The sequence below is a fragment of the Natator depressus genome, chromosome 20 (genome assembly GCF_965152275.1).
Source record: "Natator depressus isolate rNatDep1 chromosome 20, rNatDep2.hap1, whole genome shotgun sequence".
Lineage (NCBI taxonomy): Eukaryota > Metazoa > Chordata > Testudines > Cheloniidae > Natator > Natator depressus.
The window spans coordinates 20,753,958-20,780,419 of NC_134253.1; the positions used below are offsets into that span (position 1 = coordinate 20,753,958).

Sequence of the window (26,462 nt, forward strand, 5' to 3'; positions counted from 1 at the left end):
ACCTGGCTCTGGGAAGGCTCAGTAATTGGATGAGTCTGTTCAATTACACGGATCTGCTTCTAGCCAGGTTGCCGGTTGCGTTTTGCTTGGGTCTGTAAAACAAAATGAAATCAAAGTGGCTGGTGGAAGCAGCGCAATGAACATTTAAAAAGAATCAGTGGCAGAGGTAATAGCGGGCCGGGGGGCAACTGCCCCCCTCGGCAGCCATTAGGTATACGTGTGGTGCCTTTTCAAGACAATAGGTAGAACTGAAGGTGGAACCACCAAAGACCCAGCTGCCTCCTGGTTCCATCACTGCTCAAAATGTAGCTCCGCTGATGCTAAGAATCCAGAGTCTATTGAGCAGGGACATGGGACAGACAGCACCCTTGCTTGGAGAACCCATGCTTTGCAAAATGAGACATGGACTTTCATTCACCCTGCACTGAATTGCAGCCACTTCTGGAGTGGAGCGTAGTAGCTGCATAACAACACATGGATTACTCGTCCAGCGCTGAAATGCAGATACCTCTGGGGTGGAGCGCAGCAGCGTATCATAGAACATCAGGGTTGGAAGGGACCTCAGAAGATCATCTAGTCCAACCCCCTGCTCAAAGCAGGGCCAATCCCCAATTTTTGCCCCAGATCCCTAAATGCCCCCCGCCTCAAGGATTGAACTCACAACCCTAGGTTTAGCAGGCCAATGCTCAAACCACTGAGCTATCCCTCCCCCCCACAACACAATACAGGGATCACTCACCTGGCATTGAAATGCAGACATCTCTGGATGGAGCATAGCTGATGTGCAACAGCACTCAACAACACTACACAGGGATCACTCATCCAGCACTTAAATGATGCCACCTCTGGGGTAGGAATGCAGCAGCTGTTGAACAGCCACAGAGCGACACTACTCACAGTTTAGAGCAGGATGTGAAGAAGACTCTCACTTCCATTCGAAAGCTCTGGGGAGTTTACAGAAACAGACCATGCTGTTAACCTGAGCTGAACAGCAGCCAGGACACACTAGATTGGGTCTGCACTGCGGGTAACCAGACAACAGCTCCGCCACGAGGGATTCGTTCTGATTGATGGAGGGAGAGATGGGGCAGGGAGCCAGTCAAGCTTGGGGAACAAATTCCTTCTCCAGGACGCTTTGCTCCAGGATCTTAGAGCCCAGGCTCTACGGCCATTAATTCCCGCACCACCCAGCCGGAAGGGAAGGGCTGGGGCAGGTCTCTGCGCTCCACATGTCACAGGAGGACAAGGCAGAACGAACCATGTCACAGAATGAATCAATTGCATAGCCTGGACTAGAACCCAGGACTCCTACCTGCCAGCTCTCTGCTCTAACCATTAGACCCCACTCCGCCCGCAGTCAGGATAGACCCCAGGAGTCCTGATTCCTAGACACACACACACACACACACACACACACACACGTTTCTTTAACCCAGTGGTTCTCAACCCGGGTTATGGGTGCCCCTGGGGTACACAGAGGTCTTCCAGGGGGTACACCAACAGGCTACACAAAAAGCATTAGCGAAGTCAGGACAAACTAAAATGTCATACAGACAATGACTTGTTTATACTGCTCTGTGTACTGTTGGGTGTGTTTTGTTATAGGATTATAGTCTGTTAAAATATGTGTATATTAAATTCAATATGGGGTTTGTGAAGACAGAGCAGCAATCCAAGATGGCGTCTGAACTGCCATCTTGTGACCGCCATCTTGTTGTTTACGGTGATCATGGCCCAGTCATAACTGGATCCAACCGGTTTTTCCCGCCATTGGCAGCTCCCAGGACAATTTTACCTCAGACTGTTTCCACCCCGCTGGACTGTACCATGTTTTCCCGCCACTCCGTGCAGGAAGGGCCGGGACGGGCTGAGCAGTGGTACAGTCCGTTCCCTCCGGCCCTCCCCGCCCCCGGCAGCGCTGAAGGACGCCATTCCCGACGGGGCGAGACGGGCAGCGGCCGCTCGCTCCATTCGACCTGCTCCTGTTCCTGGTACCACACGGGGCCTGGCTGAGGGGGGCTGGTGGAGGGGGGGCGAGGGGCCTGGCTGACGGGGGGGCTGGTTGGAGGTGGGCAAGAGGCCTGACCGAGGGGGGGGCGAGGGACACTGCTGGGGGGGGACACTGGTTGGAGGGGGGACTTGCAGCTCAGTGGGGGGCCCTGACTGGAGTGGGCTGAGGCCTTAACCCTGCCCGAGGCCCCCGCCTCCCTCTGCGCCCCACGTGACCAGGTGGGGGTTCAGTGGGGACCTGCGTGGCCCTGTCACCGGGCGCCCGCCCACTGGTGCCCAGGCCCAGCCCTCGCAGCGCCAGAAGTGGGGGCTGCGACATTCGGCCGTCGTCAGCCTTGCAGACATCGACCCGCCAGCACCCCAGTTGATTTATACTGAAATCAGTCACGGGGGGGGCTGGGCCCATCCATCAGTGACACAAGGGGGGCTGGGCCCGTCCACCAGTGACACTGGGGGGGCCGGGCCCGTCCACCAGTGACTGATTTCAGGGTCACTAGGGGCCGTCGCCCAGCGTCACAGACACTCCCCAGAGCATGGCAGGGAGAGGCCAGGGCGCGCCCAAGGTCAGGAGCAGAGCCGGGGCAGAACCCAGGAGTCCTGACTCCAGCCCCACCCCGCACACAGCTGAGTCCCACTTCTACCCACAGGGCTCGAGGGGACGTGGCAAGAGGGCAGAGATGGCCCCGTCCGGGCTGAAGGCTGTGGTGCGCGAGAGTGAGTGCGGAGCCGGGGGGTCTGAGCCCGGTCGGGGGCAGGGTCTGGTTGGGTGTGGGTCTAGGGGGGCAGGGCCCAGTTGGGGGGCCCTGGGAGGGGCGCTCCTGGGGGTGTTGCACCCTCAGGGAGGATTAGGAGTCAGTCGGAGCAGAGAGCTCCCCCCCCACCCGCCTGTCACACACCAGGAGGGGGAGAAGGGTGTCTGCCCCATCCCCAAGGGCTGCCCCCTCCCATAGGAGCTGCACTTTGCGGGGGCGTCATCGTCCTCATCCTCGTCTCTTTCCATCGGGATGACTCCCGCCAGGGCCGGTGCAAGGATATTTTCCACCCTCGGCGAAACTTCCACCTTGCGCCCTTCCACCTTGCGCCCCCCCCCTCTCCTCCCTCCGACAACTAGTAAAGTTAGCATTATAAACAGCCTGTCAGAACAGGTAACGGCTGCACGTGAGGAGAAAAATGATGTCATAGCCACCCCCCGTAGTGAAGCAGTACACTTCTGCCCTGCCCCAACAAAGAGCTGGGGTAGGCTACAGCTGTAATGTAGGAGAGAACAAGTTAAAGCCTTACACTTGATGAACATGGCCTCCACTGCCTTGTGCATGCTGGACTCTGAGGTGTTAGTTGCTATGTGTTAGTCATTGTCTTCTGGCAACACCCTGACCCGCTGTGAGGGCTGTGTTACTTCAGAAGCCCAACCCACTGCTGAATCTCCAGCCCAGGCTGCAGTGGACGGGGCCTGTGGCTAAATTCAGACCACAGGCCTAGGGTTTAAAAGACCCTTGGAAAGTGGATTAAGTTCTGATGTTTCATGGTTTCCCCCAGAACTGGGACAGAGGAAAAGTGGCCCACAGCTCAGGATGGCCGGTGGTGCTAACAACCCTTAGCTCTTCTCTTAGCTTTTCCTCCCTAAATTGCACAATTAGGAGGTCCTGACAGGTGACTTTTGAATACTTGGGGTGGGCCATACTGCCCTGGTTCAAGAGGGGTCTCTGAACAGGAATAGCAGGGTGCTGCGGGTCAGGAGTGAAGGGCATCTGCAGAGCCGTGACGGGGGGAACCCAGGACTGGAATAGCTGCGGGTCAGGAGTGAGGGGCACTGGCGGAGCTGGGAATGGGGAGGGGAGCAAAGGGCTGGGATAGCAGGGGGCTGCGGTCAGGAGTGAGGGGCATCTGCAGAGCCGAGAGGCAGGGATCCCAGGACTGGAATAGCTGCAGGTCAGGAGTGAGGCAGAGCCGGTGGGAGACAGACCAGGGCTGGCATAGCAGGGGGCTGTGGACAGGAATGAGGGGCACTGGCGGAGCTGAGAATGGGTGGGAGCCCGGGGCTGGGATAGCAAGGGCTCCAGTCAGTAGTGAGGGGCACTGGCACAGCTGGTGGGGGCAGTCCAGGGCTGGCGTTGGGGGGGTGTAGCTGCAGTTCAGGGTCGAAATGCCTGGGCGGAGATGCGTGGAGAAAGCAGGTCCGTGTCTGCCTTCGCCATGTCTGGATCCAGTCTGTGCTGCCAGCCCCTTACCGTGCACTCGAGCCCCACGTGCCCCAGTGAACGGGGCGTCCGCATGCCGCAGGTGTAAAGGAACTGCAGGAAAGCAGCAGGGAGGCCAGTGCGTCCTGGTGCAGAATAGCCCCTGGAGCCTCATTGGGACCGAGCAGCCAAGTCCTGATGGGCTAGAGGTGGGGTAGGGAGAGGCATTACTTGAGTTGTGGGGGAAACACAGTGTGTTGGGCAGTGCACTCACGCCCGCCCGCTATCGGGAGTGAGCGTGAGAGTGAGAGCACAGGTCAGGGTCTCGGGGCTATTGCCCTATGGGGCCAGCCAGAATCAGGTGCTTCGTAGGGGTAAAACAAACAGATGTATTATGGTAGCACCCCGGAGCCCCAGTTATGGACCAAGGCCCCATTTTGCAAGGTGTTGTACATTATTCATTAGGTGTATTACGGTAGCACCCAGGAGCATCAGTCATGGGTCAGGGTACCATTGTGCTGGGCACAACAAAAAGATGGTGCTTGGCCCGAAGAGCTGACTATCTAATTGCTTCGCTTGGCTGTGGAAGGTGCCCAGGACCGGCAGTTCCCTGAGCGGGGCATGCCTTGGAGGGGTTCTATGTGCAGGACTCAGGATTTGAAGTCTTTGTTGTGTTGCTGTCCCCCACATGCAGTAGAGGGTCCCTGGATCCCCTCCAGTCGAGGGGTGCTGGGCAGGATCTGTTCTCTTCTTGCACGGGGCCAGATCCTTAGTTCAGCTGCGCTCGTATCCAGCCTGACAGAAAGAAAGGGGGATCAGACCCATGGCCCATCTAGCCTGTCACCCCACCACGATCGCTGACTGGGGGCTCTGCTAGAGCACAACGCTATCTGGCCTGAAAGCAGCCTCTGAGCCACTTCCCCGAGGGTCCTTCCACCAGCCAGTGGGTCCTGGCTCAGGGCACAGCCGTCCCGTCCGAGCCCCACCGCTAATCCCTGTCTCTTTCCCTTGCAGAGATCCTCAGCGTGGTCCTTCGTAGCGTGAAGAAGGAAAGAGAATGGAAGGTAAGCAGGCCGGGCCCCCTGGGGATATGCTGTATCCATATATCGTGCTCCTCCCCCTCCAGCCTCTTGGGATTCATTAGGAACCTGAGGTTTTCCAGGCTGGATCAGATCCCTGCTGTCTAGCTCATCATCCGTCCCCAGCTAGGCTTGGGTATGTCTGCCTTCCCACTGCGCTGGATCAGACCCAGCTTGTCCAGCTAGCCCCATATCTCCCCCCACACACACACACCGGATCAGACCACTGGGCCCAGTCAGCCAGCCTGGGTGGGAGGGAGGAGCAGGAGAGCGCCAAGCATGGGGGCAGTATGCACCATTGGGCAGGCAGGTTATTGAGCCCCCGGCATGGACTGGGCTGGGGGGTATGGAGCAGTGGGCTAGGCCGGTGCAGCAGAGCTTGCTCAGTGGCCGGATTTTGGTGCAGCGGGATGCTGGACTGCACAGAGCAATGGGTTCATTCAGCACGGCAGGAGGTGGAGATATTGGGCTGATGGCCTACAGGGCTTTCCTAGGGGAACACGGACTAAATGTAAAGCGTAATTTGTGCACAGTGCATCCATTCCCCACATTTCAAGATTTTGAGACTTTGGATATGAGCAGCTAAGGTTCTTATGAAGCACTTTTCAGTTTCTCCTCTGTACACTGCATTCATTTTATTTATTTATTTTTTGTTTTTGCAGTTATATAAAAAAGCTTGAAATTGCTTATGGGTTTTTTTAATAAAGCTATTTGCTAGCCCTAGACTTAGAGGCAAATTGTTAAACTGATTAATGGAAGTTGTATTCAGACTTCAGCTACTGTCTGAAGCTCTAGTTTTGTTAAAGTTCTGAGATTCCATTAAATGTGTAATGTGAAAAAAAAACCATGGAGACTCCCTCATTCCATTTCTCTGTGCCCTGATCCTGTTCTGTCCGAGGGCTGGGGAGCGGGTATCTGGTGGATCAGAGCAGCGGACTGGGAGCTAGGACTCCTGGGTTCTGACCATGCCTCTTGCACTCACCCTGTCACCTGGGCGAAGAGGCTGATCTCCTCCTGTCTAGGAGGATGGAACCATTCTGAATGGTCAGGTGTCCCAGGTTTGTCTCTACATCTCGTACCAGCCACTCTGCTCAGAGCTGCTCTTCCAGTAGCTCCTCACGCAGTCCTTAGCACGGTCAGCTCAGCCAAGTGCAGTCTTGGTACCGGCCCTGCTGCTCTGCTGTGGAAGGGCTGGGCCAGGAGCCATCAGCTCTGCTGTTAGCAGTCGCTCTGCTCTCTTGGCTGTGCCGTGGATGATGACGGTGGGCGGCTGGGCTCAGGGCAGTGACTAGTTCATCCGAAGTGGAGCGCTCATCTCTCGCTACCCCAGGTGCTGATCATGGACCACCCCAGCACGCGCATCCTCTCATCGTCCTGCACGATGTCCGACATCGTGGACGAAGGCATCACACGTGAGTGGCCTCTCCCTCCCGTCTGCTCCCCCTGCCAGGGCTCTCCCTCCCCTTGGATACACCTCACAGTCTTGGAGTTGACTTGCCCACATTCATGTTTGCATCTAGTTTCCCTCCTTTGCAGCCCCCTAGACGCCCTCCTTGCTGTTGGTACCTTCCCAGCCAGGTCGGTTCCCTTAGCCCAGCGCTTTCAGCCCTGGAGCCTCTTCACTGCTTTTCTCAGACTCCCATTAACTCCTTGCTGCTCCTCCCCCATGCTGTGGGCAGGGTCCTGGCTGGGGAGGGGGAATGCTGGCTCCCTGCTCCAGGGTGGAGGAGCCCCTGGGGTTGAGGGGCACAGAGCTGAGCCAGCACTCTAGCGGGGTGCCCCCAGCACAGTACAGAGGGACGTTCCCTCGCTGCTCCGTACTATGGCAGCATCGCAGATCCACAGCCCCACATCAAAGCGGCTACTGCATTGTAGCCCGTGGAAGCCCCAGCCTGCTGCCAGCGAACATCGCTGTGCCCCTTGGCTTTCCCTCCCCCCATCCCGGTGGAGAGAGGCTGGGGCGGGTGGCTAGGACACACTGACCCGCGCCCAGTGTCTGCTCTCTCCTAGTTGTGGAAGATATTAACAAGTGCCAGGAGCCAATCCCCAGCCTGGAGGCCATCTACCTGCTCAGCCCAGTGGAGGAGGTAGGAGCTCGGGCCTGGGGCAGCTGGATGGGGGAGCAGGGGAGACCCCGGGGCAGCTCCTAGTGCTGCCTGGAGGTGGCGCTGTCCGGGGGGATGCGCAGCACAACGTCAGGATGGGAATGGGGCCAGTCAGGGCTCCCCAGGAGGCTGCTTCCCCGGAGCTGGGCTTCGTGTTCTTTGCACGTGAGGCACAGACTGTCCCCCAGACCTCTCCGCAGTGCAGTCCTGTGGGGGTTGGATGGGCAGGTGCAGCAGGCGGAGAGAGGCGACCTCAGCTGAGACTCAAAGCGAAGGAGACTCGCTGAGGCAGAGGCTCAGGGAGCAGGGGCTGTTGGGGAGGAGGCTCCTGAATCTGCAGCAGGGAGGCGAGTGGAGGGAGACCAGGGGCAGGGGGCCCTGACAGAGCAGGGTGAAGCCCAGAACCCACAGGGGCTGCCCGCGGAGGGAGCGCTGTAGGAGAGGACTGCGAGCTGGGGCCTGGGACTTGGAACAGGACAGCCAGGTTCTCACCTGTCACAATGGCTGGTCGAGGAGTCCGAACATCTTCCGAACACCTGCCTGGCTAGCTGGCGTGGCGAAGCTGCAGGTGCCCAGCCTGGCACCCGGGGAGGGAGAGGGCCCTGATGGCAGCTGCCTGGGATTGCTGCTCGGCCGGCTGTTCCCTGGGCACTGCTCAGATCCCACTTAGTTCAGCAGCAAGGCCAATGCCAGGCCCCATCTGTGGCCGGGCACGGACACTTCTGTGCCAGCAAGAGATGTGGCTGGGCCCTGAGGATGTCCCGGGCACATGGGCACATGCCTTGCTCCAGGCGAGGAGGGAGCCCAGAGCCAGGGGGGTGAAAACCAGCCCACCTCCCGATGGCATCATGCTAGGCCCTGAGTCCCCAGGGGCTGGGCATGGCTGGGCCCTTTGGGCAGCAGGGAGGGGCCTTGGCTGGTGCTGACAACCCCCCTCTTCTCCCTTTGCAGTCAGTGCAGGCTCTGATCAATGACTTCCAGGGCACCCCCACCTTCAACTACAAGGCAGCTCACGTCTTCTTCCTCATCCGTGAGTATCAGGGGTTGGGGATCCCCCAGCTGGGAGCCTGCAGCGGCACACTGGAGCCTGGGGGTGGGAGGGGTCTCTCTCTGCTGGCAGGCCAGTGCGCACCCCCCTGATTACGCTCTGCCCTCCTGCAGGGGGATGCAGCCCCTGCAGAGCAGACCGAACGACTCCACCTATCCCTTCCCCCTCTTCTCCTCCTGCCTCCAGCCAGCATTGCTCACAGACACCTGCAGGGTGTGCCCAGAAAGGTGGCCTCTGGCTACTGTTCCCAGCATGCATTGCTCCATCAGTCCCAACTGGGGTGAGGAGATGGGACACCACCAGAATACCCAGTGTGTCAGGGTCAGATCTGCTTCTCCCCATTACAGCGGCAGGGGGAGCCCAAGTCCCCGTTCCTCTTTGTGCATCATCCTGAGTTGTACACTCCAGTCACTCAGCCCTGTGGGGGGGCTGAGGGCAGGGTGTGAGGCAGGGGCTGTGTAGGAGAGATTGTGCCCCCCCCCCGCACCCGCTGCTGATGCTGCAGAAAGCGAGAACCCGGCATGACTCTGGTTCGGGGGGGCTGGACTCATTGTTGACTCCTGTGTGGCCCTGCTGGCTTGCCCAGGTTCCCCACAGGTGTGCAGCACTACTGCCCCTGCTATGCCCATCCTGGCCCCGTCCGTGGGGGCTGGCGCTGTGCTGAGGGTCCTGAGCCCTGTGCCTGTCACTCCCACCCACTGCCTTTGCTTTGCAGCCTGTCCTGAGTCTCTGTTCAACGAGCTGAGGAAGTCACGGATCACCAAGGCCATCAAAACCCTCAAGGAGATCAACATGGCCTTCCTGCCCTACGAGAGCCAGGTGAGGGGTGGCCGGGCTTTGGAGGAGCAGGGCTGCGGGGTGGACGGTGATGTACGACACTCCACCCTTAGTGTTTCATGTGGCTCGGCGGGGGGAACCTTTCCCTTCTAGGGCCCTGGGTTTGACGCCAGCACAGGGCAGCATGGACTAGCTGGCTGCTCTCACCCTGTGAGACGTGGAATCACTGGCTTGCACCTGGTGGGGATGGTAGATGTATGGGGGAGGAGGGTCCTGCCTCCCTGGCTTTACCAGCTCTTACTGATGGTTTATACCAGGCTTTCAAGACAGCCCAATACTCCACACACCTGCCCTTTGCCCAACTGCCCCATCCCCCCCTTGTGTCATCAGTGGATTTCCCCCCTCACGCCCCTGAGGGGCAGGGCTGTGTTGTCAGCCCCATTGCATTGATGGGGAAACTGAGGCACCGAGAGACATGAGCCTGGTCTACACACAAAAGCTTTGTTGGTATGGGTTTGTTACAGGGACATGAGAGAAAAAATCCCCCCTGTAACTGATGCAGCTGTGCTGGCAGAGCCCCTGGGTAGATGCCGTCATGCTGGCAAGGCAGTCCTTTCGCCACTGTAGCTGATTTCATCTGGGGTACCGGTGCCAGCTGTGCCAAGAGAAGCTTTGGCTGGTATAAGCTGAGTGTCCATCAGGAGACTTTGCTGGCTCACCTGTCCCGTTGTGCCAGCAAACCCTTTGTGGGCCGATACTGTTTTATTGGTGTCCAAGCATGTTTGTCCCAGTGGCTCGTTCTTTTCGGCCAGTGAAATAAGCGACAGCGGCAGACGCGCCTTGATGCCGGGTTTGCCCGTGGCTATGCTGGGGCTTTCGCCAGACTAGAAGCGTGGCCAAGCTCCCTCCCGCAACATTGACTTCTCCAGGGCAGAGACACACCCCTGAGGGCACCCGGGAGTCTGCAGCCACGTAAGGACCTGAACCTGGGGCATCTTCATCCCAGGCTGGTGCATGAATCTCTGGGCCACTATCCCTCTACCACAACAGGAGTGGCACTGGCAAAGGGATCTTTCCCTCACTAGGGGCTTGCTACGGCTCCGCCAGGCTGGCCTGGTCCAACAGCGCATCTTAGGGGTGCGGTATGGGGCACAGCTGACCTGGCTGCCAGCAGTTGGCACCAGGGTCTGATCTCTGCTCTCCCCCGTCCCCCAGGTGGTACTCCCTGGACAGGCCACAGACCTTCCACAACTGGTTCAGCCCCCACCGCTTTTTCGAAAAGAACAAGCAGATGGAGATGCTGGCAGAGCAGATTGCCACATTGTGTGAAAGCCTGGAGGAGTATCCAGCCATCCGCTACAGGAAGTGAGTGTGCCCAGAGGGAGAAGGGTACCCGGCGATCCTCTATAGGAAGTGAGTGTGCCCGAGGGGAGGGGTACCCCGCTATCCCCTATAGGAAGTGACTGTGCCATGGGGAGGTACCCGGCAATCCCCTACAGGAAGTGAGTGTGCCCAGGGGAAGGGGTACCCCGCTATCCCCTATAGGAAGTGACTGTGCCATGGGGAGGTGCCCGGCCATCCTCTACAGGAAGTGCGTGTGCCCCAGGGGAGGAGCTGTTTCTGACCCACAGGGTTTGTCTTTGCTGCAGGGACCATGAAGATAATTTCCACTTGGCACACGCTGTGCTGGCCAAACTCAAGGAGTTCAAGGCATATGAGCCCAGCATGGGACAGGTGAGCAAGCTGTGCCGGCCACGCCCTCGCCATGGGACAGAGCCGTGGGGGAGGGGGAACACATGAGAAGTAAAAGGAAGGAGGAGTGATTTAGAACCCGCTCGGAGATCCTGGCGAGGGGAGGGGTGAGGGTCTAGACCCCCTTGGAGATCCTGAGGGGTTGGCAGAACAATAGCATTTCCTCTGTGGCTGGACTAATGGCCCCAGCCCTTCTCTAACACTGGCTGTGGGCAGATCTCAAAGCACTCTACAAAGGCCAGTGTCCTTATCCCCTCTGAACAGATGGGGAAACTGAGGCACCGAGTGGGGAAGTGTGTGCCCAGCACAATCTCTCTGTTTATAAACAGGGCAGTTCGGTCACCGCTTCGCACATAGAGCCTCTTCCACACCTGGACACTCCTGTCTGTGTGTGCTCCTACACCCATCACCATGGTATCGGAACCTCACTAATGAATTCAGCCTTCCAGGGGAGGCAGGGTGGGCTGTGTTACAGATGGGAAACTGAGGCATGCAGGGAGTCTGTCAGAGCAGGAATAGAACCCAGCTCTCCCCAGCCTTAGCCACAAGTCAGCCCTGGCCTGTGGGCTTCCTCCAGCTTCTGCCATCCCCGTCCCACCCCCAGCAGAGGGGAGCTGCAAACCCACCCTGCCCTGGATTCTTACACGGGAAACCCAGTGTCTCCTGTCCCCCTAGGAGAAGCAAAGTGATGTAAAATCCAAGGCCTGCCCAGATCTCTCCCTCCTGTTGCCTCTGCTCTTGCTTCCAGCCTTTGCTGCTGGCAGACTGTGCACCTGTGACCAATTGGGAATGTCTGTAATATCTTTTATGAAGCCGATGCGTGCCTCAGTTTCCCCTACATATTTCATGGCTTCTCTGGTGGGGAGTGGGGAGGAAGGACTCTCAGGGAAGGTAAGAGTCATGGGCGGGGGTGTCACCTCCCTGTCTTGGTGAAATGAAGAGAATCCAACCCAGATCAGCCTGGGGGCCAGAAAGACCGTGCCGGCTCCAATGGCTCCTGGCTGGATGCTCCCAGCAGGGAATTGGAGCAGAGCCCCCAGCTCAAGAACACAGGGTTGGGAAGGTTTGAGCTGGGGGATAAGTGGGGGAAGCTGGGAGCTCTCACCTGAGAACTGACCAAGATCAGGCCGAGGCCTGGTCTACATGAGGCAATTGGGTCGGTGCAACTGCATCGCTCGGGGGTATGGGAAAGGTGGCGTCACTGAAGCGGAGGAGCTGAAGTGGTTTACATGTAGACAGGCCCTGAGCGAGAGACCCGGAGCTGAAAACAGGTTTCTCTGCAGCTCGGCCGGGCTCTGGGCTGACCAGAACGGCCTCTTGCTTTAACCTTCAGTGGGCTGGGCTGCCCAGGCTGGGGTCCAGGTGCCTAAGAAACCCGACTGTTCTGACAACGCTGGGTGAGTGGCCCTGTCACCCGGGCTGAGGGGCGTCGGGCCCTGCGGAGTGGACGGGTCTCTACCAGGATCTGTCTCAGCTGGACTCGCTGGGCTGGGCTCACGGGGTGAAGCCTAGCGGTTCAGTCTCAGGTGGTGGGGAGGCCATGTGGCCTGTCCCGGAGGAAGAGAGAAACCTGTTGGGGTCTGGCACAGCAAAGGGCTTCCTCCCAGAGACTTCCACAGCTGGGGCCCTGGCACCGACCCTGTGGCTCCATGACCGCACCATTCCTCTCTACTTTCCCATCCACCGAGGCAGTGTTGCCTAGTGGATAGAGCCCTGGACTGGGACGGGAGACCCGGGTTCCATTCCCAGCTGGGTGACCTTGGGCAAGTCACCTCCCCTATTTGTGCCTCAGTTTCCCCATCTGTAAAATGGGGATAATGATACCAGTCTCGGGCAGGGGGGCCCCCCTCTGGGATAGCTGGCTGCCATGGCACAATCGCTCTGTAACTCACAGCTGGCAGCACAGGCCTGCCTCCAGAGGGGAGCCTGGCACACACCTGGCTGCCAAAACCATCTACACAGGGAAGGGCTTGACAGCATGCTTGTTAACCACTGGAGCTACTTGCTGCAGCAGAGCTGGCTCCAGCCTGCAGCCCCAGTCTGATCTGGGCTATTCTCAGGAGCTGACGGCTGCTCTCAGGAGGGCAAAATCCTGCTCTGTGCACACCCTGCTGCTGTTACTCCCGTGAGTCCCCCCAGGGATATTCCTGAGGCTCTTGCCAAGCCTCCCTGTCACGGGTGTAAGCACTATCCCCATGTTACACGGGGGAAACTGAGGCATGGAGCAGTGTGCCATGAGTAGGTGGCAGAGGCAGGAATAGGAGCCAGGAGTCCTGCCTGCCCAGCCCCCTTCAATAGAATCCAGACAGCACGCCCACTGCAGGGCAGGGAGTGCTGACTCAAGCCCCTGCTCTCAATGCAATGCTGGCTCCATGCAGCACAATCCCGGCTGGCCAGTCCAATGTGCCCCTGCCTTGCCAGCTGGCGCAGAAAGAACCCCAGGGTCTCTTGTAGCATGGCCTCTAGCAGTCAGATCTCCAAAGCCACCCAGCCCGCGGTCCCAGTGCACTGTGGCCTTGTCTGCACTAGTCCCTCTTGCCTTGATGTTTCCCAGCTGCCAGCCCTGAGGGGTAGCTGGGACAGGCAGTGCTGTGGCACCCACCAGTGCACTAACCACCCCTCTGCTCTGGGCAGGGTGGGGTGACCCGGTGGTTACGCCAGCCCCCATCTGCACTCGGGGATCCCTCCAGCAGAGCCGAACTGGCAAAGGTGTGAGCAGAGTCCCGTGGGAGGTGGGGGTGGGGGCTGGGCATAGCAACCCATCCAGGCTGGGTAGGGCTGGAGAGGAATGAAGGCGCCAGCTCTGGGTTCATGTCCCTGCTCTGCCACAGACTCCCTGTGTGACCTTGGGTGAGTCACCCAGCCCCTCTGGGCCTCCATCCCCCTCTGCAATGGGGTGACAGCCCTGCCCAGCCCCACGTTCATGGGGGGGCAGGATGCAGCAATGATAGTGCTACAGTGGTGGGGGCCAGATACTCCTCCAAGAGAGGCGCTCCCCTGTCAGCCTCAACCCATTTACCCAGAGGCTGTGGAGACCTGCCAGGCGGGTACGTGGTGGCTGATCCGACGTTCTGCTCCCGAGCATGGCTGAAAATCGGGCCACGCACTGAGGTCGGACAGTTGGGGAAGCGTCAGGGGCTGTATGTCCCCCCCGCCCCCAACTGTCTGTGCTACCCAGCGAAGAGCAGACGCAGCCCCTTGCCGAGGTGCTCCTGGGTGGGCTTGGGTTCCACTGGGGCTGCTTGAGCCGGTTTCAGAGCCGTCTGCCATGAGAGCGCAGGGCTGGTCTCCTATTGCCACCTGCTGTGCAAAGAGGGCAGTGCATGCTGATCAGGCAGGGAGCGAGGGCTGGGCCAGCCTCCCCATGATGTGAGTCTGAGATGCTGACCATTTGAGTGGTCTCTGTCCAACTGGATGCTGGGGGGCCACCCAGGCTGGGAGTGGGGAGCTAGAGCCTCATATGGGGTCCCAGCTCAGATGCAAGGTGGGGCATAGGGATAACGTCCCATCGTCCCCCTCTGGGACCCTGTATCAAAGAGTCTCTGGGCCTGGTGTTGGTTCATGATAGACTAGCCAGGCCCTTCTGGTGTAGTTCCCCCCCTCCCTACGCAGCATATGGGGCAGGGGGCAGTCGGGGGGCTGCCTTGTAAGGGGCATGCTCCCGTTGGTGGAGAGGCACGAGCAGAGAACGTGCTTGGGGGAGGGGGGCATTGCTATTTGCACGAGGGGCAGGTAGCCCGTCCCTGCAGGGTGGGGAGCTCTCCCTGCCAGTCAGGGCAGGACCCCAGGGCACGTCCCAGCTAGCTTGGGGGGTGTCTCTTGGTTTCCCCCTGGGGTTGGGGCTGGGCCACAGAGAGGGCAGGTGGTGAAGTTTCAGGCCACCAGGGCCCATTGGATTGTGCCATGTAAGCCAGGCCAGGAACCCTCCGCCAGAGCAGGGGGTGACGGGTTTCTCTCTCCTTTGCCCCAGGGCCCCGACAAAGCCCGTTCTCAGCTGCTGATCGTGGACCGGAGCTTCGACCTGGTGTCCCCACTGCTGCACGAGCTCACCTACCAGGCCATGGCCTACGACCTGCTCAGCATCGAGAACGACACCTACAAGTAGGGCCTGGCTGCCAGCAGGGGGCGCCCCGCATCCCTCCTCAGGCGGGCTGGGGGGGATGTGACCCAGGCACCTGCACTGCTCCGCAGCCCCCACACTGGGGGGAGGGGTGCCACAGTCTGACCTTGTCTCCCCCCTGCAGGTACGAGACGACGGGCATCAGCGACTCGCAGGAGAAAGAGGCGCTGCTAGACGAAGACGACGAACTCTGGGTGCAGTTACGCCACATGCACATTGCTGACGTCTCCAAGTGAGCGCGCTCAGCCCTGCCCCCTGACACACCCCTCCATGCCCCACCGATCCACCGGACATGCCCCTCAGTGCCCCACCCAGGGCCGGGACCCATCCACCCCCGGACACACCACTCCGTGCCCCACCAAATGCCAGGACACCCCCAGACACACCCCTCCGTGCCCTGCCTAGTGCCGGGACTCGCTACCCCCCACTTTGGCACAGCCCTCCCCTCCCCGCCCACTGCCAGGACCTCCCCCCTCGGACACACCTCTCCCACCCAGTGCCAGGACAGTCCACCCCGTTGACACACCCCTCCCCCTCTTTTCCAGTGCCAGGACTTCCCCCATCCTCCCCTTCAGATACACCCCTCCCCACTCTGGGGCCCCCTCAGACACACCCCTCCCCTTTCCTTCCCATCGAGTGCTGGAACCCCACTCCCCCTTGGATACACTCCTCTCCCACCCAGTGCAGGGACACCCCCCCGCAACACACCCCTCTCCTGCTCAGTGCCAGGACTCCCTCTCCCCCTCCCACCCAGTGCTGGGGCTTGTCCCTCAGACATGCTCCCCTCTGAGTGCTGAGACCCCCTGGACCCAGCCCCTCTCCTCAAATGACCTCTGAGCCCTCCCTTCCAGAGCCACTGTCCACATCTCCTCTTGGGGATCCCCCTGGACACTGTCTTTCCCCAAGCCCAGGGTCTCCCCATGCACCTCACAGATCCCTTGAGTGAGTCCCTCACCGACCTCCTGCTGGGCCTGCCACTGGCCCCAGACCCCCCCAGCAGAGTGCCAGGAGCTCCCTGAGGTGCACTGAACTCTGCCTTGGGGTAACTTAGGAAGAGGAGGTCCCCCCGCCCATCTGAGGCTCTCGAGGCAGAGAACCCTGGTGCCCGTGGGGTGGGGCTCCATCCCCTGTAGCATAGGACATGGCACCCCCTACCTCCAAGACAGTGCCTGGCTCCGTCCTGACCCCTCTCCCTGCCGCAGGAAGGTGACGGAGCTGCTGCGCACCTTCTGTGAGAGCAAGAGGCTGACCACGGACAAGGTGCGGCGGGAGTTGGGGGGAGCGATTGGGAGTCCGGGATGGGGGGACCCTTCCCACTGCCACTGATGGGGAGGAGAAGCTATCCTGCTGCCCCAGGAGGGGTTGGCGGAGGCGGGGGCTATCCCATTGCTCTCAGGGTTTGCCTGTAAAGGGCTAAGAGGTGTATATGGAGTCCCCTGCCCCCCAGCCAGAGCTCTGGAGCTCCCCACAGTGGGGGAGGGCAGAGGCCCATGGGGTGGGGTCAGACAGCAGGATCGGGACTGCACAGGGAAAGCTGCAGGGAGCCAACGCTGGCATCTCCCCGGCACGCTGCCACTGTACACCTTGAGGGGCGCTCGGGTTGTGGGGCTCCTGTGTCATTCCAGCTGGCCTGGGAAGGGCAGGTCTAACCTAAGCCGCAGCCACGCGTGGCCTGAGTGACCCGCCCTGGCACAAGTGGCTGGGCTGCTGCGGCTGTCCCCAGGCGAGGCCTCTGCCCTGCAGGGGGCTCCGTGCGCTGGGAGGGGCTGGGATCTCACCACCGCTTCCCTCCAGGCCAACATCGAGGACCTGTCCCAGATCCTGAAGAAGATGCCCCAGTACCACAAAGAGCTGAACAAGGTAACAGGGCTGGGGCTGTTAGTGGGCGGGGGGCAGGGCATTCATTGGGGCTGATGGGAGGGGCAGGGTGCTCTGTGGGGCTAGTGACGGACAGTAGGGACTCTCCTGGGGGGCAGGGCACTCTGGGGTACTCCGCTTTACTGCCTGATGAGAGCTGCTGACCTGTCTGGTCGGGCAGAACCATTTTCCCCCCAGGTGCTGTGTAGCACCATGGGCAGCAGCCTGCCTGTCAGTGCCCAGAGCTGCCACATTTGCCCCACCAATGGCAGCCCTTGGGTAACGCCCGTGCCCTGCTGCTGCAGCTCTCGGGAGAGGGCCTTGGTGGGCTTCCAAACCAGCCCATTGGAGCCACTTCTGGTGCCACTGGGCCATGTGCCAACAGAAAGCTCCTGGCCACTGGCACAGGTACCCGGACACCTGCTGGTCTCCAAGCCCCCAACCTTGTGGTGACTAACAGAAAAGCCATGGGCTGTTTTGGAAGCTGCTCCCTTGTCCTGATCCTCCCCTCCCGCTGCCCCGCTCCATCCCACAGGTGGCTGCACATCAGTGCTGGGCAAAACTATCCCTATATACTCAGCTTCTACAGCCGATTGGGGCTGCCGCTCTGGCTGAGGGGCCCTCCTTGTGGGTTGGGGGGTTCAGGTGCTCTGGACCAGCCGGTGATGCAGTAAACTCCCCCCGTGCCCCGGTCTCTCCCTGCAGTACTCCACGCACCTGAACCTGGCCGAGCACTGCATGCGGCACTTCAAAGGGACGGTGGAGAAGCTGTGCAGCGTGGAGCAGGTGGGTCTGTGGGCAGAGCCTGGCTTGGGGGCAGAGTCTGGCTCATGGTCTCAGCCTGGAGAGAGGGGTCTCAGACCCGCAGGTTCGCTGGAGCCAGGGCCAGCCCCCCCATGCAGCACCGGGGATGCAGAAGGGGGACATGGGGCTCGGGTTACTCCCTGGGGCCCCGTTGCTCACCCCAGAGGGAGCTGACCCCAGGGAGGAGGGGGCCCTGGCACGGAGTAGGCGAGCTCTGGGTCATGGGGCCCTCACATCTCCCATCCTGCTGCGGAGGCGGGAGGAAGCAGAGTGGCCTGACCTGGGCCTTGTGTGTGCGCCCCCTCCCCCCACAGGACCTGGCCATGGGAACGGACGTGGACGGGGAGAAGATCAAGGACCCCATGAAGATCATTGTGCCCGTCCTGCTGGACCCCAGCGTGCAGGCCTACGACAAGATCCGCATCATCTTGATCTACATCTTCCTGAAGAATGGTAACACCACAGGCCTGCAGGGGGAGCACTGGGGGGCCTGCTGCTGCAGGGGGCATTCCTGGAGGCAGGGCCCAGGCCTGTGGGGCTGGGGGGGAATAGCACTGCTCAGACTGGCACGGCCCCCAGCCATGTAGGGCGCCTCCCGGCCAGCCACTTCCCAGGGCCTGTGTCCAGCCTGGCTCTACGGCCCTGTCTCCCCTCTGCCCACCTCTCAGTGCCTGCAAGCCTGCCAGTGCGCTATGCCCACGTTCCGCACTGCCCCCTGGGGTCAGACCTGGTGGCCTTTGCACCCTGCTGCTGCCTTCCGAGCAGTGTCCGCTCTCCACACTCCCCCCAGCCCGTTCTCTGCGGGGAGGAGGGACATCCCTCTCTTCCTGCAGGCTGCTCAGATACCATGTTTTGTCTCTGAGCCTCCTGCGACCAGTCTCCTGCCCACCCCTTGTGTCATCCCTGTACCAGCTCCCTGCTTCTTGCTGCATCCAGCCCCTTCCCCAAACTCACCAGGGCCTAGGGAACCTCCCTGACCCTGACACTTGGCACAGTCCCTCTTCCCCCTTCGGTTCCTGCCCCATGCTGGCTTGGTGGGGCAGCACCCTGCTCCGGGGCTCTTCCTGTAACCCTGCTCAGGCACTGCCCCTGGGCCCATTGCCCAGGCCAGGGTGCCCTCATGGGGCTCCTCTGGCTGCCTGGCTGCCCAGTTTCCTGGCCAGGGGGCACTGTGGAGTTGCCAGGCCTCCCCGTCTGCACTAAGCAGCAGTAAATGGTTTGGGAGGGCGGGGCGGGGGGGGCCGTTGCCCTCCTTCCAGCTCAAGGCCTCACAGCCTTAAAGAGCCAGGCCTTGGCTCTGACATTGCACCTGACTGGCCGCAGAAGGGGGAGCACAGATCAGGGGGACGGGGGCTCCCATTGTACTGCCAGGGGGAGCTAGAGAGACCCCTGCCCCCAGCGCCCGAGAAAACCTGTTGAGGGAGGAGCAGCAAGAACCTAAATTCGATCATTAACTGTGTGGGGTCCAGTGGGTTAGAGCGGATGATGCTGGGAGCCAGGACTCCTGGGTTCTGTCCTCAGCTCTGGGAGGGCAGTGGGGTCTAGTGGGGGCTGGGAGCCAGGACTCCTGGGTCTACCCCCAGCTCTGAGAGGGGTGGGAAGAGCAGGATCTCAGGATTTGATCAGGGAACTAGGACTCCTGGGGCCACGGACTCATGTGCCTGGGCTGTGGGTGCATCCCAGGGCTGCTAGCGCTGACCTGTCTGTCCCCGTGCAGGTGTGGACAAGGAGAACCTCACCAAGCTGATCCAGCATGCCAACATCCAGCAGCAGAGAGACATCATCCACAACATGCAGTTCCTGGGCATCTCTCTCACGCCTGGGGTAAGGGACTGGGGCCGGGGGCCAGCAGCTGTACCCATGCCAGGGGGCAGATCTGTGCTGCACAGGGGAGCCCAGGCCATCCTGGAGGTGCCCCCCTATGGCAGTGACCTACTCCCAGCACAGAGGTTGCCTCTGTCCCTGTACAGTGGGGTGACGCCCTCCCCATATGAGGGTGACCCCCGAGTTACTCCCCATCTGGGGTGACTTCTTCTGCCCCGGCAGAGGATACTGGGAGTCAGGACCTCAGATCGCCAGGGAGCTGGAGCTGGTGACCACTGCTTGGGGTGGCCATGCGGTGAATGGGGGGAAGCAGCTCTGTTCTCCCATCAATCTCTCTCCCTCCTCTCTCTCTCTCTCTCTCTCTCTCTCTCTCTCGCTCAGTGATCCATTCTGTTCTTTTCTCTGCCTCTCCCCTGCCAGCCTGGCTGGCGCGACTCAGGTAGGCCGCGCTCTCCCTGTCTGCCCCTGTTCCCACCCCGCACCTCCTCCCTGCTGCCTCTCACCCCTCTCCCTTCCTCCCCCAGAGCGGGCAGCTGCGACCGGAGAGGAAGGTGCGGCTGGAGTCCAGCTACCAGCTCTCCCGCTGGACCCCCATGCTCAAGGACATCATGGAGGTACCGGGCCATCTACTTCCTGGCCTTGGGGGTGGGGTCGCAACTGGCAGGCTGTGCCCAAAGGGGAGGGGTTGGTTTGGGGTCAACCATGTGTAGAGCCCTGCATATCTGCGCACCGTTTCTGCGGTTAGTGGATCAGCTGCAGATACAGCCGTGCAGGGCTCTACTCCCCAGCAGCACCTGGCCCGTGGCGTCCGGCTCAGGCAGCCTGGGGGATGCAGCACGCTCGGGGCCGCTGGCCTGCAGCCAGTGGCTGGGCGACAGGTCAGAGTCGGGGCTGTCCAGTACCCACTCGCTCCGCTGCGCTGCTTCCTGTCCAGCAGCTCGAGCAGCACCAGTGTCCCCACCAGCTCCTGGGCAGCAGGATTTGGGATTGGAGTGGGTGGGGCCCCGGCGCCCCACCCCTCCACCCCACTGTGATGCAACATGCTCTGCTGCTGCTGTGTACTGTCGCTCGTGACCCCCAAGGAGCGGCACGTGATGAGACACCCCTTCCCCCAAGCCCCCACCCCCTCCACACTGCCCCTTCTCCTTGAGACACCACCCCCTCCAAGCTGCCCCTTCTCCTCGAGACCCCGTCCCCTCCACGCTGCCCCTTCCCCCAGCCCCCAACCCCTCCACACTGCCCCTTCCCTGCAGGACCCCTTCCCCACCCTCCTTAGCTGCTGCCGGTGAGGATGCAGATACAGGTAAAAGGCGGCTTGTGGATCGCGGGCTGATGCACATCCACACTTTTGTATCTGCGCAGGGCTCTAGCCATGTGAGGGGCTCATCAGAGAGTCCTCTCCTGCTGCCGTCCTTAGGGGTCTTAAATCCTAGACACGAGTGCAGGGGAGTTGTCTTACCCGGTGCTGAGACATTGCCACCTCTGGGGTGGGCCATGGGCGGTTTATACAGCGGTCCCTCACCGTGGCTGAATTCTTCCTAAGGAGTGGCAGGCAGCTATTAACAGCCACCCAGCAGCGCTGCCCGAGAGTCTAGGGCAGGAGGTGATCAGTGTGTGAGGCTGGAAGTGCAGGGGATCCAGGCAGCACACTGTCGTGACTGGCACTGGAATCTGAATGGCTGGCAGGGTCCTTGGTCTAACCTCCAGTGAGGAGCAGCTGTTTGACGCTCATCTAAAGGATGAACTCCTGCAGCACAGTACTGGTCACGCCCCCTGCAGACCCCCCCCGCCCGCTCCCTGCAGTACAGCACCCCCTAGCGCCGCACTGGGGCAGCACTGACTGCCAGGGGAGAGTGCCCCCTGCTGAGCCCTCCGCCTGCTCCCTGCAGTACAGCGCCCCCTAGCGCCGCACTGGGGCAGGACTGACTGCCAGGGGAGAGTGTCCCCTGCAGAGCCCCCTGCCATTCCCTGCAGTACAGCGCCCCCTAGCGCCGCACTGGGGCAGCACTGACTGCCAGGGGAGGGCGCCCCCTGCTGAGCCCTACGCCCGCTCCCTGCAGTACAGCGCCCCCTAGCGCCACACTGGGGCAGCACTGACTGCCAGGGGAGAGTGCCCCCTGCTGAGCCCTCCGCCTGCTCCCTGCAGTACAGCGCCCCCTAGCGCCACACTGGGGCAGCACTGACTGCCAGGGGAGAGTGCCCCCTGCTGAGCCCTCCGCCTGCTCCCTGCAGTACAGCGCCCCCTAGCGCCGCACTGGGGCAGCACTGACTGCCAGGGGAGAGTGCCCCCTGCTGAGCCCTCCGCCTGCTCCCTGCAGTACAGCGCCCCCAAGCGCTGCACAGGGGTCAACACTGACTGCCAGGGGAGGGCGCCCCCTACTAAGCCCTAGGCCAGCACCCTGCAGTACAGCGCCCCCTAGCGCCACACTAGGGTTATAGAGCACCCTCTGCTGACTCACTAGTAACCCCCAGCACCCAGTAAGCTTTTCCTTAGAGGTCTCCTATCCAAGCACTGCCTGGGCCCAAACCCGCTTAGCTTGTGAGAGGTGACATGGTCACTCCATCCCCTGACCCTTGCTGGGGGCTGAGCCCCTCATCGCCCTGTCCTGTGGGGCACTCCTCAAGGGGGTGGGGGGGCACACTTAGTTGCCTTCAACCTACTGGCTTGGGGCTTCTCCAGGCCAAGAATTAACCCCCCAACCGGAGCTCCTGTCCCTAGCAGATCACAGGCGGGAGGCTCCCAGGCCCCTGTTCCAGCATTGTGATGGTTCCTCCTGCGGGATTTTGGGGCAGGCAGTTGCGGTAGCCTCAATCCCATGCCTAATCCAATCGGGGTGCCCCCTCTCTGCGCCAGCCACAGCTTGGCAGGCCTTAAGCTTCCCTGTACAAGTCAATGCAAGAGACTAATGTAAAAGCCCCTATTATGTGGCATTAGGATGTATCATATCCTGGGCCCCTTGCGTGCCTGGGACACACCTCATGGAGCAAGAGGCAGGGCCTGGATCTGCCCGCAGCAGGAAAGGGGCACTGAGGCAGCCCCCTGCCTTCCCTCCCCCACCCCCCAAATGAGGGGCCCTGGATCTGGCTGCAGGAGGTCTCCGCCCTCCTCATAACGGTGGATGGGTGGGGAGTTCACAGCAGGGCACTGAGCAGCTGAGGGGGATGTGGGGAGATGGGGGGGCATCACTGGAGGAGTCAGCGTGTTCTTTGCTGGCTCCCCATGCCCCACCCTGGAAAGGGAGCCCCAGGCTGCTCCCCCCAGGGACTGTCAATCATTCAGTGAGGAGCCGTCCTAGCCCCTCCACCCCAATGGAGCCTGGCTTGGCCACCAGATCCGAGGTTCCTGCTGCTTGGCCCCTGCTGATCTGTCCTCCCTCCACCCCCCCCCCCCACCCCCTGCCAGGACATCATTGAGGACAAACTGGATAAGAATCTGTGGCCCTTTGTGTCGGACCCGGTCCCCACCACCAGCTCCCAGGCTGCTGTCAGGTAAGGCTGAGCCTGGCTGGGCTGTGGGTGGCAGAGCCCTGACACACACACCCCAGGATGTAGGAGCCTCTGTGCCTGGGAGTGTGTGGCCAGGACCCTGCCCTCTACGGGGGAGGGGATGTCCAAGAGCCTGGAGCTTACCATGTACCCCGCGCCCCAGCAGTCCCTCAACACACCAGGACCCAGGATGGAGGAAAGGGACTGGCCGAGCTTTAGACAGCACCCCCAGCCCAGTGCAGGTGTCACCCTCCCCTATTCCCTCTTGCCTGCTTTGGGACTCCTGTCCCACTCCCTTGGGCAGGGCCTGCCCCCCAGCCTCCTCCAGGCCCTGCCCTTCCATCTGGCATTCCCTCAGCGAGCCCCTGGTATCCACACTGCCCCTCTCTCCCCCCAGCGCCCGCTTTAGGCATTGGCACAAGAACAAGCCAGCGGCCGAGTACCGGACGGGCCCGCGCCTCATCATTTACGTGCTGGGTGGGCTGTCCATGTCTGAGATGCGCTGCGCCTACGAAATGACCCCGGCCACCAAGGGCAAGTGGGAGGTGGTGATCGGTGAGTGGGGCGAGTCCTGGGTGGAAGGGCGGCTGGAATGCCCGGTCAGGGAGAGTTGGGACCCCCTGGGAGGGGGAGACCCTAGAACTGCCTGCCCAGCACCCACAGGGCTCCCATGCTACCCTCTGTCCTCCCGCACCCGGGGGCCTGGGAACAGATGTGCTTGCCCCACATGGCCTGTATCTAGCCACCTGATCTCCTGGCCTCTGGCTCCCCAGGCCTCTCCTTGCCCAGGGACCATGTGTGGGGGCCCAGTCAGACACCCCCAGTAACTCCCATAGGGATATGGCTCACCCCCTGCACACACCCCTCGAAGACCCAAGGGTGAGGAACACTGTCAGCGCGTGGATTCTTGCCTGGCTGTGCAGGGTACAGCGGCACGAGGGGTGCGGTGCCAGGCCATGGAGGGTAGGAGACAGTCCCTCCCCCCCCTGCACTAGAGCAGGGTCCAGCTGCAAGGATGGGGGTGATGGTGATGCCAGCCACATACCTGCCTCACTGTGCCCACCGCTGCCAACCACCTCTCTCTCCCCCAGGTTCCAGTCACATCCTGACCCCCAAGCGCTTCCTGGATGACATCCAAACCCTCAACCAGCTGGACCCCGAGGAGGCCTAGAAGCAGCCCCCTCCCCCCAGAGATTCTGCCCCCCACAGCTTGCTGCCCCCAGCTCCACCTGCTCTTCTCAACAAGGCCCCTTCCCCCCTACTCCTGGCTGCGGTGTCAGTTCTTGGGCGGGGGGAGGACTCCCAGGCTGCTTGGCTGTTCGGGCAGGGGGCAGGCCAGGCTTCCTCCCTCTGGCACAGCCTCTAGGGCTGTTACCCTTTGTGCCCCGTGGCCACCCTGCCCCCGATGGGGTAGGGGGAGAGTCAGGCTCCATTATCTACCAGCTTCAGCCATTCCTACCTCCCCTGCCTGGGACCCAAAGCACAGCCCCTCTCCCTCCCCCTCCTGTCACCCCTCTGTCAGCGATGGGGGGCGCACAGAGGCTGCTACCAGCATCTGGCTTTGGGGGGGGATGTGACCCAGCCACTGAGCCCCAGGCTGTGTCTGTCCAGTCTGCAAAGGGTTAAAGAGAACCCCCCCCTTCTGCCCCCATATCATCCCCATTCACCGCCTTGGGGTGCTGGCCCAGTCCTGGCTCCGTGCACCCCTCCCATCACAGCCTGGCACCCTGGCCTCTTGGCCCTGTCCCCCGAAGGGGGGAGGGGTCCTAGCAGGAGTTGCAGTCAGAGTGCCCAAGTAAGTGGGGATGGAGCCAGGACTGCGTAGGAGGCGCGTCCAGGGTTGGTCAGCAGCAGGTAGGGTGACCAGATGTCCCGATTTTATAGGTACAGTCCTGATATTTGGAGCTTTTTCTTATATAGGCTCTTATTACCCCCCACCCCTTGTCCCAATTTTTCACGCTTGCTGTCTGGTCACCCTAGCAGCAGGGCAGAGCGGGCTCGCCACCCCGATGGGCCTGGATCAAATGCCCCTGCCCAGTGGCAGACACCTCCCCACTGCCTTTCCCTGGGTATCAGAGCCACGCCCTGGGCACCTGGAGCCCCAGCTCCATCTGAGGCAGCCAGCTCCAGCCCCCTTGGGTCTGATCAAGCCCTGAGCCAAGCCTCACCCCTGAATCCCACGGGCCCTAGAGATCCTCTCCCTCTTGCCCGCCAGCAGGGCTGTGCTAGGGTAAGCACTGGCAGGAGTGATCCCAGGTAAAAGCAGTGACCTCCTTTACCGGGAGTGACCTCCGAGGGGTGGGGGGCGCAGGGGGAGAGTTTGTTTGTTTGCAGCTCTGAGGCAAGTGCATTGCCAAAGGCTGGCCGAGGTCTCTGCTGCTGTTCACAGGCGGGCGAAGGGAGGGCACAGGGCGGGGCGGGTGGCTGAGGGCCCAGGGAGCGGGATCTCCCCAACTCCCCCTCCGGCCCTGCTGCAGGTCCCAGGTGTCCTGGCTCCGAGTCACCAGGCCAGCGCTGCCTCCCCGCACCCGGGAGCAGGGTGGGGCAGTGACTGCTCCTTTCACTGCTAGACTAGGGCCTGGGGGCAGCTCTGCTCTGGCCTGTGGCCGCCCCCTGCTGGTGCAGTGCTGGCTCACCCAGCCGTGCCCCAGAATCTACACAGTTCCCCGTGGCCCCCTGCCCCTACTGCCTTGTTCTGCCTCTGGTCCGTGTGCCAGAGGGACCAGGAGGGAGCCTCAGGAGTCCCCGCAAGCCAGCTATGGGGTCCCCATCAAGTGTGGGGTTGGGGCAGGCACTGAGCGAGCACCAGGGCCCAGCCCCCAGGCTGGCCCCCACAGGGAATCATACCCACCCAGCCCCTGCCCCTCCCAGAATCAGCGCTGGAACCCAGCCCTCTGCGTCCCAGCCCCTGCTCTAACCACTAGCCCCCGCTTCCCGCTCAGATGTGGGAAAGAACACCTGCCTCCTTGGTCCCCCTCTAGGGCCTGGCCTTTGCCCCAACCCCCACCTCCTCCATCCTTCTGTGCCTAGAGCTGCCCCAGGGTCCCACCACCCCAGCTGCTGCTGGCCCCCAGCTCTTGGGGCCCTATTCCTGCGCTGGCACCTGCATTGTGTGAGCAGCTGTGTAGGCTCGTCCCGCCAGCCAGGCCAGGCCTCCCCTCTGGCACCCTCTAGCCTGTGCCAACAGCTGGGGGTGCAGTGGCAGTGTCCCCAACCTCCCCCTCATTGGAGGGTGAAAGGAGACAATGAGGGGCTGTGAGAGAGTCCCATTCTCCTACCCTTCCCGCACCCTGCTCCCCCGGCTCAGCTCGGAGACTCGTCCTGCCTCTGTAGTCACTGGGCATGGGGGTTAGTGCCATCAGCAACCCCACCCCCCACCAGCTGGAGACAGTGAGAGACCAGTGCCAGGTCAAGGACCTGCCC

The 26,462-nt window shown here is 61.5% G+C and overlaps 1 protein-coding gene across 1 annotated transcript; it reads left to right on the plus strand.

The window, feature by feature from the left end:
• The first annotated feature begins 2,687 nt into the window (after window positions 1-2,687).
• LOC141974898 (syntaxin-binding protein 2-like) lies at window positions 2,688-24,210 on the plus strand. Its single transcript, XM_074934939.1, has 19 exons — window positions 2,688-2,724; window positions 5,202-5,251; window positions 6,597-6,678; window positions 7,277-7,353; window positions 8,323-8,401; window positions 9,135-9,240; window positions 10,415-10,561; window positions 10,846-10,930; window positions 14,919-15,049; window positions 15,193-15,300; window positions 16,271-16,328; window positions 16,863-16,928; window positions 17,631-17,711; window positions 18,044-18,182; window positions 19,447-19,553; window positions 20,078-20,167; window positions 22,957-23,042; window positions 23,437-23,594; window positions 24,131-24,210. The coding sequence occupies exons 1-19, from the start codon at window positions 2,688-2,690 to the stop codon at window positions 24,208-24,210; spliced, it is 1,767 nt and encodes a 588-aa protein (XP_074791040.1).
• Window positions 24,211-26,462: the final 2,252 nt, after the last annotated feature.

Coding starts and splice junctions, on each gene's coding strand:
- LOC141974898 (XM_074934939.1), top strand. CDS start 2,688: ATGGCCCCGTCCGGGCTGAAGGCTGTGGTGCGCGAGA. Junction 7,354..8,322: donor TGCTCAGCCCAGTGGAGGAG/GTAGGAGCTCGG, acceptor CTCCCTTTGCAG/TCAGTGCAGGCTCTGATCAA. Junction 8,402..9,134: donor TCACGTCTTCTTCCTCATCC/GTGAGTATCAGG, acceptor TTTGCTTTGCAG/CCTGTCCTGAGTCTCTGTTC.